This window comes from Plecotus auritus (assembly GCF_963455305.1).
Source record: "Plecotus auritus genome assembly, chromosome: 5".
Taxonomy (NCBI): domain Eukaryota; kingdom Metazoa; phylum Chordata; class Mammalia; order Chiroptera; family Vespertilionidae; genus Plecotus; species Plecotus auritus.
The window spans coordinates 36552751-36562919 of NC_137776.1; the positions used below are offsets into that span (position 1 = coordinate 36552751).

At 44.2% G+C, this 10169-nt stretch overlaps 1 protein-coding gene across 1 annotated transcript in view; it reads right to left on the reverse strand.

The window, feature by feature from the left end:
• Nucleotides 1–9549, reverse strand: part of COL6A3 (collagen type VI alpha 3 chain) — a gene marked incomplete at its 5' end in the record, with an annotated part of 63249 nt that extends 53700 nt beyond the window's left edge. The window contains 3 exons of the mRNA XM_080669456.1: nucleotides 2075–2677; nucleotides 7366–7983; nucleotides 9462–9549. Coding sequence (XP_080525582.1) covers nucleotides 2075–2677; nucleotides 7366–7983; nucleotides 9462–9549 — 1309 coding nt within the window. The remainder of the gene's footprint in view (nucleotides 1–2074; nucleotides 2678–7365; nucleotides 7984–9461) is intronic.
• Nucleotides 9550–10169: the final 620 nt, after the last annotated feature.

Genomic DNA, 10169 nt, shown 5'->3' on the forward strand with positions numbered 1-10169 from the left:
CAGCAAACTCAGTTGGGGGGCGGCCCTCAGCTCCCATTGCACCCACCACAGCCTTCCTTTCCTCCTCCACACCAATGACTCCATGTCTTCATCCTAATCAGCTTCTTGGCGGTTCCGGCCCCAGGTGATCTCTGTCTCCCTGGATTCACACTGCCCTCACCTGGCTTCCAGCACCCTCCCTCTATCACTGACTGCTCCCCTAGGCTCCTTTCCAGAGCATTCCTTTCCTCACAAGCACAGTGCCTGCAGCCTGGTCCCAGGCCTGTCTCTCCCCATCCACACTGCCAGACCTCTCCTCTCAGCCCATGAGCACGTCAGCCTCAGCGCCATGCTCCTCTCACTCACCCTCCACGTGCCCACAGGAAAGCTGTTCTCCCACTTGTCAAGTAATTGCCAGCCCCGCTGGGAGGCACCAGGCTCCTGTGTGCTGCAGGCAGCCACCTGGGACTCTCTCCCCTCTGCTCCTCACCTGCTTGCCTCCTTTCTTCATACCCCTCTTGGGCCAGCCTTCCCCAGCCACCCCATCTGAAGCTCTTGGCCCCATTGCTCCCACTCACTGCCCCCCTCCTGACTTCATCCCTCCAGCTCCCTCAGGCTCCACCCCCTAGCCACACCTGAAGTCCCAAATCTGCTCACCCTGACTCCCTGGTAGTGTCCTCATCTAACTCTTCACTTGGGGAATATTTGGTGTGGTCACTGGTTTATAGTTTTGTCATCTATCTCCCCGTTATACTCTGACGCACCAGCAGCCACACTGGTCTCTGTCACCAGCCCTGTAACTCCAGGGCCTGGCATACCGTTGGGTTCATACAAGAGAGCCAAGAATATTAGTTGAATATTTACAAACTAATCACAAAGATTAAAGATGATGTGTAAGCAAGGAATTAACACTTAATCAGCTAGTTAGCTTAGGAAAACTGAAATGAGGGCAACGTGCTGCCCAAAATAAAAAAGTTTGAAACTTTGCCTGGAACAGAACTATATCTTCACCAAGTGTGATCCCTATGCCCCCAGCCCAGCATCACGCAGCTGGTGAGCATGGGATTCAGGCCCAGAGGCCAGTTCAACATGGCGCTCCTGCAGTGTTAACAAAACCTGTGGAAATCAGGTGTTTGTTTCCAAAAGTGTGCAAGCCCGGAGAAACCTTAGTGGGTTGTATTTCCACCAGAGGGATGTCTGGAAATATCAAGAGGATCTTCAGAATGTAATGTCACATCGATTCTAATTTACTGCCCAACTACATGCCTGGAGCCATTGTAACAAGATCTCTGATGGACAGAGGGCATCCAAGATCTCTGATGGACAGAGGGCATCCATATCACTTGGTACACCTGTGTGCTGGTTCTTTAACTGCCTTGCACCAAGCACCACTGCATTCTTATTTAAATTCTGAAATCCACTTCCCACCTCCCACAGTTGTTACATGTGTATTTATGGGACCTGGTTAGTTCTATATTTTTTAAATGGCTCCCAATGGGCTTTCTGCTAAAGACCCTCATTTGTGTGTATGTCATCATCTCTCCATTCAGAAGAACTATTTCTAAACTTGACAGGCGCAGGGAAAAGTTTCTCCTAAATATTACACCACATGAGGGCTCTGTTATGCGTTACTGGCGGAAGCACACTTCTCAATACTCAGCACACAGAGGACTTTGGGGAGACAGCCCCTAGGGATCTGTGAGCACACCTCTAACATCCTGGCTCTCAGAGGCCAACGCCCTTTCCCTGGAGTCATTTTCTCAGGACTATGATGAGCCCTTGTGGTCCACCGCTAGCATGACTGCATTATGAGGAGATGACACAATGATGTCTGACGTCTCAAAGGAGCAGATCTGTTGAATTGGCCTCACAGTCTGACAAGGGCTTTCCACTCACTCGTACATCTTCAGCTTTTTAGAGACCCCACCATCCCAGACATGAGATCCAAGAGCCAGCTCACCTCCAGAGGGCTCGGCTGTGGTACTTACAGGTCCTCCTCAAGAGATTCATTCTGTGAGGTGCCCGCCTTCCTTCCACAAAAACCAACACACAAAATACCCCGCAACCCCTCGGATGGCGAGAAGAGCATACGTACCTTGTGTGACAATGGTTGGCGGTTGCAAGACAATGAGCCTTTGGGCCACGCCAACAATGTACGACAGTAATTGCTCCTGGAGGTCCCCAAAGCTACGGAATTCCGGGACAGTAAACACCAAGTTGTCATTGGTAGCTATGTACTGAAGCTCTGCCCTGGGGGCGGCCTGGGCTCCAAGGGCAAAAGAGAACACACTAGCCTGCTTCAGTGCCACCACCCCGTCGTGGATCTCGTCACTAGAAGGCCCGGCACTTATGAGCACCAGCACCCGGGGAACCCCTTCGTCCATACGGCTGCCCCCTGCCCGAGTGAAGTGATTCTCCACCACGAAATCAAGGGCAAAGCCGATATTGGCCAACTCCCCACCAATGAACCCAAGGGCTTTGACCGCATCCAGAACCTGAGCCTTGGTGGTGTAGGTGTCCAAGGAGAACATGGTTCTGGGCTCATCGCTATACTGGACCACCCCCACTCGGATCTGCTGAGCTCCAACTGACAGTCTCTCAAGGAGATTGACAAGGAAGTCGCGAATGACTGTGAAATTGACACTTCCGGTGTTGTTTGATCCATCAATAAGGAAAATAATGTCAGCAGAGTCTTGTGCTTTAAAAGAAAGAAATGCAAAAAAATGTGAAAGCGTTAGAACAAGTGACCACATGCATTGTTCAGTGTTCTGACATGTTTCTTTGGAAACCAATAAGAAACACGAAATACGGACAAACAAAACACATGTTGATTAGGGAATGTGGAATTCTCTTTTCGTTCTGCATTCGGAATGAATAAGAGGCAACTTCTTGGAAGTGATGATGTGAAATAGGGACCTTTATCTCACATTTTCATTTGTGCCGTCTGTGTAGGGATCACATTCACTTTTCTGTGGGTGAAAATCATGAGTGCATATTCTAAAATTTTCTACTAAATTTGAAGGGAAATGCAGTATCATGGAATTGTGCACTACCATACCCACAGGAGAAAATAAAGGAGGACATTAACAAAGGTTCAAAGTTGAATTCTAATTTGGGAGCATTTCTCTTATTATCCTCAAGTGATTGTAAGAATTTTTTATCCAAATCCACAGCTACAAAATGAAATGTCAGATTCAGGGGCTGGTGACTCATCACCCCAGTATGTTAAACTCTTGATTCTTGAGCAACTGTTGTGTCTTCTTTTTTTTTTTTTTTTTTTCTTTAAAAACCAAGATGGCTGCATACATGCAACTTTGTTCATTTGAAAGGTCGACTTCAAACGGCACTTCAAGTTTTAATTTTCAAAATACTCTGATAAAGTTTTGATTTTAATTTATTTTTCTCATAAAACGATTAGTTGTGTGAAACTCCAATGCAGGTCTGGGATTAGGCTAGATGTTGTGTTCATGTAGTTCTGCTAGTGCCTCTATATTCAGTCACATAATGCAGAACAATGTTAAGCAGAGTGATATGAAACCAGTCATGACATAATTATCCAACTTTGTTTTTATGACATCCTAAATTGCTTGCCTAGTGGGACCATGTGCATCTAATAAACCCTTAATCAGAATTAGCTCTAGGGTTATATTAATGGACATAAAATGGCCAATAAGAAACTTCTGTTCTGATACTAAGAATTGGGATTTCGTAGAAGCACTGAGCAATCAATAAATCTACAAACCTGAGTAGAATATTTCAAAGGCTCAGCTAGAATATTGAAATCAGACTGATTTAAACTACAGGAAAAGCAAAATTATTCTGGTAAGAGTCTGTTTGATAACTTAAGGGCATGACAGAATAAGAAGAGATTCATATGAACATATATGACATTTACATTCCGAGATTTTAGAAACCTATATTTTGGGTATAATTATAATATTATAAATAAGACCATTCATTCTGATCTTCTTAATGACAGTGAATATTTTATATTTAAAACTATTTTTTGTACCAACAAAATTGCTTTTGTTTTCACTGCAGAAGTGGAATACAAATCTTGTCTCAGGAAATTGAAAAGTTTTGCTACAGTGAAATTATATTCTCACCCAAGCTCTCTCATTGTATAAGCTGAGCCAGTGACTGCTCAAATCAGAGTATCTCTTGCCTTTTCCTCAAATACACACAATCCCTGACAACATCTTTGCAGATGAATTCCTGGCATAGGGAAAGATATTAACTTGGAAATATCTTATAAGATCTTTTCAGATTAACTGGATATAAGGTCTAATGAGCATAATTTTTCACTAGAGTACTTAAGATCTTGTATTTTTCATCATTGCATACAGAAGAATTAAGACTAGGCCTTTGCTAAGAATGCAAAAACATTCAGCACTCTTTAGCCAAAACCTGGAATTCCTTAAGAATCTGTGGGAGGGTGGTACCAGCAGTGTGACTGTGGAGCAGGCCAATGAGATGTCTCACGTCATCACATGACTTGAGGTTCTGCCAATCACATGGCAGAATTCCTCAACATTTCTCAGGCCTAAACCAATAACCCTGAGGGACCAAGAAAGGTTTGCCACATATATAGCATAGGCAGACATTTAAAAGAAGAATTAATGATGATCCCAGGGTCAATAATAGAAAATATCACAGGATGACGTATTTCTTACTAATTTATTACTTACTTTTATTGCAATTTGCAATGGTAGAGATAAGAGCAATAAACCCTGAGGGAAAACCCTTGGATATTTCTCTTCTCAAAGGCTGAACAGCTGCAGGTCATAGAAAAATGTTGGATAATTTGTCATCACTGAAAAACAACCTTGTCCTCTTATGCACACATGAGGGGACACACACGGGCATGCTGTGTTATCCAGGAGAGCCGAAGCCTCAGGAAGACACAAGAGCCAGGTTCTTGTGTACGGCAGGCACACCAGTGATCCATGGAAATGCGAAGGGTAATCAGCTCTACCTAGAAGTAAAACTGTGAACCTCTCTGGTTTTCTGCCTCTATGGCTCACATCTCACACCCTCCATGGTATTTTCTAATAAAAGTTTTGCAGTGTCCATGGAAAAATCAAGGGCTCCTTCAACACTGCTTTCCTGAGCATGTGAGCATGGGCACAATGCCTTCCTTACTCATGGGTTGCTTCCTTTTTTTTAAAGGTAAATTTAAAAGCACCTTTGCATTTCCTATGCAAATGCAAAATGGTTAATAGGTTCCATGAGTTCTTGAAATCTTTATATTTTTCAGAGAAAAGAAAGCTGGAATCCTTACTGAATATAGATCACCTTTAGCTTTCGCTTTAGTTTAAAGCTTTTGTGACCTATATTCACTTAAAAACACAACTTTTAGAGATTGATTGAGTGGAGTTCATTTAGAACAGTGGCAATCATTAACATTTTACAGACACACACACACACACACACACACACACACACATATTTCTGGGGAAAAGTTACCTGGTGGACATGTAATAGGAAGAAATTGCCCCACCTCATTAGACATCTCTGTAATGCCTTCCTATCTGATTACCTTTCCCCAAACGATAAACAAAGAATTATTATTATTATCTTACTGTGGAGCATGCAGTGGGACATGGTTCTAGAGAAATTGCAAAGTGAAGTTAATTAGAAAAGATAACATACATGGATTAATAGTCCACCCTGGTGCTGCTAGTGGCTTGGACACTAGAAGACAGAGATGCTTTCTCGGCATAAAAACAAAGGTTTATCATCAGTGTGGAAACATGCTGTGCTGATAGCTCACTTAGCATTCAGACTTTAATTATCTGTTCATTTATATAATGGTTGAACATAAAGGCAAATTCATCCACTCTTTTTCCTGATTTGGCCAAAACATCAATAAAGATGCCCCATTTCTCTACTGATCCTCTTTATTATTTTTGACATAAATTAGTTATTATATCTATATTCAGAAATGCAATGATCAGTGAATTATTGATTCTGAGCATAGTGTATCGAATGGAATAGGTCATTTTCTTGCAACCTGGACTGTTTGGTTTGGGGTGCACCGAGGGTCTCATGCTCTTTTCCTGTAATCTGTCAGGATCAACACTAGCACAGAAATGAAGCATGTCATTCAAAGGAGGGGAGTGTTTTAGTGTTAAATAGAAATAATCCAGCCTGTCACTCATTCCTCTCTATTAGAAATAGGCCCACTGGTAGGGCATTAGCCCTCGCATGCCATCAAATTTGTAATCACGGGGAACCATTGGGGGAACCATTCTATGAACAACCTAATGAAACACCTTGGGGTTGGTCAGTTCTCAAACCCTTCTCGTAACCAAGCTCTGCCTGCCCGAGACAGCTGGCTCTGTCCTCCTGACACCAAGTCTCCCTGCTTCCCTTTCTCCTCCCTGCCCTCCATCTCAGAGGACATGCGTCTCTCCCTTGGAACTCGTCTCTCCCCTAAGGTCCTGGATTCCCCCTTAACTTCCTGTTCATGCTCCTAAAATCCTCTGTTCTCCATTGTCAATTGGCTTCATGGACTAGTTCCCTCCATCCTTCCTATCACTGATGAGGAAGCCTAGCCATAGGTACTGGTCAAAATTGCCATGTACAGTACACTTGACATTTTACTTGTCAAATTCCTTCCCTATTGGTCTTTTAGACACTCAGCACTGCAGTAAGAGCTCACGGGCTTGACTGGTTAAATAATTTGCCAGCCAGTTCATTCTGCACATGCCCCTGTGCAATAACCCGCCAGTGTCGTGTCAGTGTTATCAGTACTTGCAAGTGGCACTGACGGGGCTTTTGAGTCAGGAGAGCTTCTGTGGGCACAGCCATGGTTGTAGCATGGACATGTGAGAAACCAGACTCAGAGCCAAGGCCTAAGGGCCTCCAGCTGGACTCTCTCTAACTGCATGTCACTTACCTTCTAGGACTCAGTTTCCTCCAAATAGACTTGGACTGATCATTTCTAAGGTTTCTTACAATTCTAACTCCATCAATTCTCTGGAATAAATTCCATGGATCAAAAGAGAGGAGCTCTCTTGTTATCTTGTTATCCTACTGGACACTAAAGCAGATACCCTTTCTCTCTCCATCCTCACTCTTTCCCACATGGAGCATTCTTTAAGGAGATGGTCCCTCTATTCCCATCACAAGTGGCCACACTGATGCTTTCTTTTGTGGGATGTGGTTTTTTGAGTTAAAGTGTAATTGTTTGATGTGGGTGAGTGCTCTGTCTCAGAAGGCGACTACAGAGACTATTCAAACCTTTGTTTTTAAACCTGAAAATGCTCTTTTCCCTGATCCACCCGCCATGGTTTAGCCATAGTGGTGCTTTAAGGCCAGCAGGAGCCAAGCTTATCTCAAGGAACAGCAAGGCGGGCAGCAGCGTGGCGACATTGCCATTACCTGTGATGTCTTTAAGGGCCTCTGTGCCTCCAGCCCTTTCTAGAGCCACGGATGAACGCACACAGGACACTAAGTTGCCTACTATGTCATGAAGGGAGGTGAAATTCTCTAGGTTGAAAACATGCATATTGAACGGTTTGCTTGCTATTTCTTTTAAGGCTCCTTCATCTGCATCCTCAACTCCAATTGCAAACACGTTAACGTCAGCAGACTTAAGTTCCGCTGGGGGCAGAGCAAGGTGGTGGTCCGAGTGTCCAACGGTTAACACTACGATAACCTGAGGGACTCCATCCCCGGCCCGGCTTCCAGCAGCCTCAATGAGGTGGTTCTGTGTTACGTATTCTAATCCTGTTCCGGTCTGATTGCTTCCCTCAATATAAGACAGGTTGGAAATATGAGAGAGGACCTCTTGTTTGGAACGATACGTATTTAACAGGAACTCGGTATGTGGGTTGCCGTTGAACTTGACCAGAGCAAAACGGAAATCATTTTCTCCCACAGCTAAAGATTTTATAACATCATATAGAAACTCTCGAACAAGTTGGAAATGTTCCTTTCCAATGCTCCAAGAGGAATCCACTAGAAATATTATATCGGCAGCGGCACCATTTCTGACATCTTTAAAAAAAGACATTGGTTTAGATTTTTCTCCTGTTCAAGCAGTTACTTCGTATCAGCACAAAGCCTTCCTAAACTAAGTCAGTTTGCACTATGCTCTCACTAAACAATCCACACCTCACTGGCAATGCAGACAGGCAGGCTGACTTACCTGAGGAGTGGGGACCTGGACCTCAGACTCAAAGGCTACGGTGCACAGTCATTAGCCTGAGTTCCCTACACAATCACTGATTGCACACTGTTCTGGGGCAGGTCCAGGATGGGGGAAAAAATCCCCCAAGGTGTATTTTATCTCAAGCATGATTTTTGTGGCACTTTGAGCCCCAACACTCACTTGACCAGACTGGAAGGATAGCCTATCACAAATGAGCAACCTTCATTTTATAAATTCAGTCTTCCCTTTTGGGATCTGAAGCAGAGCCCTGATGAGAAGGAACAGTGAAAACTACTGCTGTCTTACAGTAACTAGCCTCCAATGCTCTGGGTAATTCCAAGAAAAATACACATAGTAAATAAGTCTTCCTTAAGTGAAGATGACTTGTGTTACTGTAGAGAAAGGCAAAGCCTTATGTTTCTCAGACGGTTCAGCATAAAGAAAGGGACCTTAACATATTTATTAGGGCCAGAAAAGCCTTCATGGGTGTTGGAGATAATATCTCTCTCTCAGAGATGAATCCAGTGGGCCCTCATCAGTGGGAGCTGGAGGCTGAGGGTGTGGGGACTGCCTTCTGCAAGCGGTAGCCAGGCTGGCTGATCACAGCTGGCTCCTGGCCTCTACTTACCTCAGGCTGATCTGATGCCCAACCAATGGTCCCCTTCCACTGAGGTGGCGCCCATTGCCCTCCATCTAACCGCTAGTGGGCCGGGCTCTCTCAGCAAAGGAGAGGAGACCTAGTCATCCTCTGAGTTCACAATGCATGAAGCATTTCTCCATTTTCTCAATCTCTGCAAGCAAATTCTCAATTGGGTTCATTAGGATGGATTTTTTTTTAAATAGTTTGGAGAAACTGGTTTTTAAAAGATTAGATGACTGCTGATGACAAATGTTTCTGAGTCCAGACTGCAGAGAAAGGGTACTACTCTCTGTGTTTTGTTTCCAAGGAAAACAATGTTTACTCTCAATGGTTGTCTTCTGGTTTTAAGCACTCAGAGACCAACAGGTGCCAGAAACGTGGAAAAGCTGTTCCGATGGTAAAATATTTGTGATACAAACTTTCTGCTTATGCTCTGTGTAAGAACCAACCACTTTTGAACCAACTTCAAGATATCAAACCCAAGTTCTAGTAAAAGCAAGCCATCTCTCACTGGGTAGAGTGTCTGAGAAGGTCTGTAAACTAGATGAACATTCTGCAGTGATCAGCTTAGCTGGCTCCTAGAGGCATCTCTAAGCTCTACAGCAAGCTCCTGAGGGCTAAGGGCTGAAATCAGAGAACCCTGCTCCTTTCATAACAGCTTTAAGAGACAGTTCTGGATCTTACCTGCTTGTTGCTGCGCACGAGTTAATGAGAAGCCTGAGAGAAAAAGGCAAAAGATGGCCACCAAGGGCAAATGTCGGTGTTTCCTCATTTTGAGTTTGTCTAAGCACCACGTATGAACCTGAAAGAGAAAATAGGGCGGAGGAGAATGAACAGCGTTTGACTCTTAGATTACTACCCAGTGAATTAAGGACTTGTCGCTCTTAAGAAAAATAGTTTTGACTGAATATGTAAATGAGACTCTTTAAATCTAGTGGTTGCATTACTTTGGCCATAGCTAAAAACTGTGCTACTAAACCTTTTTTCCTCTCAAACAGAGGCAGGCAGCAACAACATGTCAGAGTGGGGAGTCAGGGGTAAGGTGCCCACAGGCTCAGAAGTGGCGGTTTGGGGACACCCAGCTTAACTTTGTGATTCACATTTAGAGCAACCCCCGCCCCCTTCCCCCCCTACACACACATACACACACACACACAGAGAGAGAGAGAGAGAGAGAGAGAGAGAGAGAGAGAGAGAGAGAGAGAGCTTCAGTTAATGGAGTAATGGAGGGAACAGATTTCGCCCAGATCATGGCGTATACAAACACAACCATAGCAGCTGGGACCACTTTGAGTCTTCCCCTTATTCTCTATTAATATTTATACAAAATCTTTGCTGCTCCAAAGCACTAGCTACAGGCATATCTCCCTGCCCAGGTCTCTTCTGGACCCA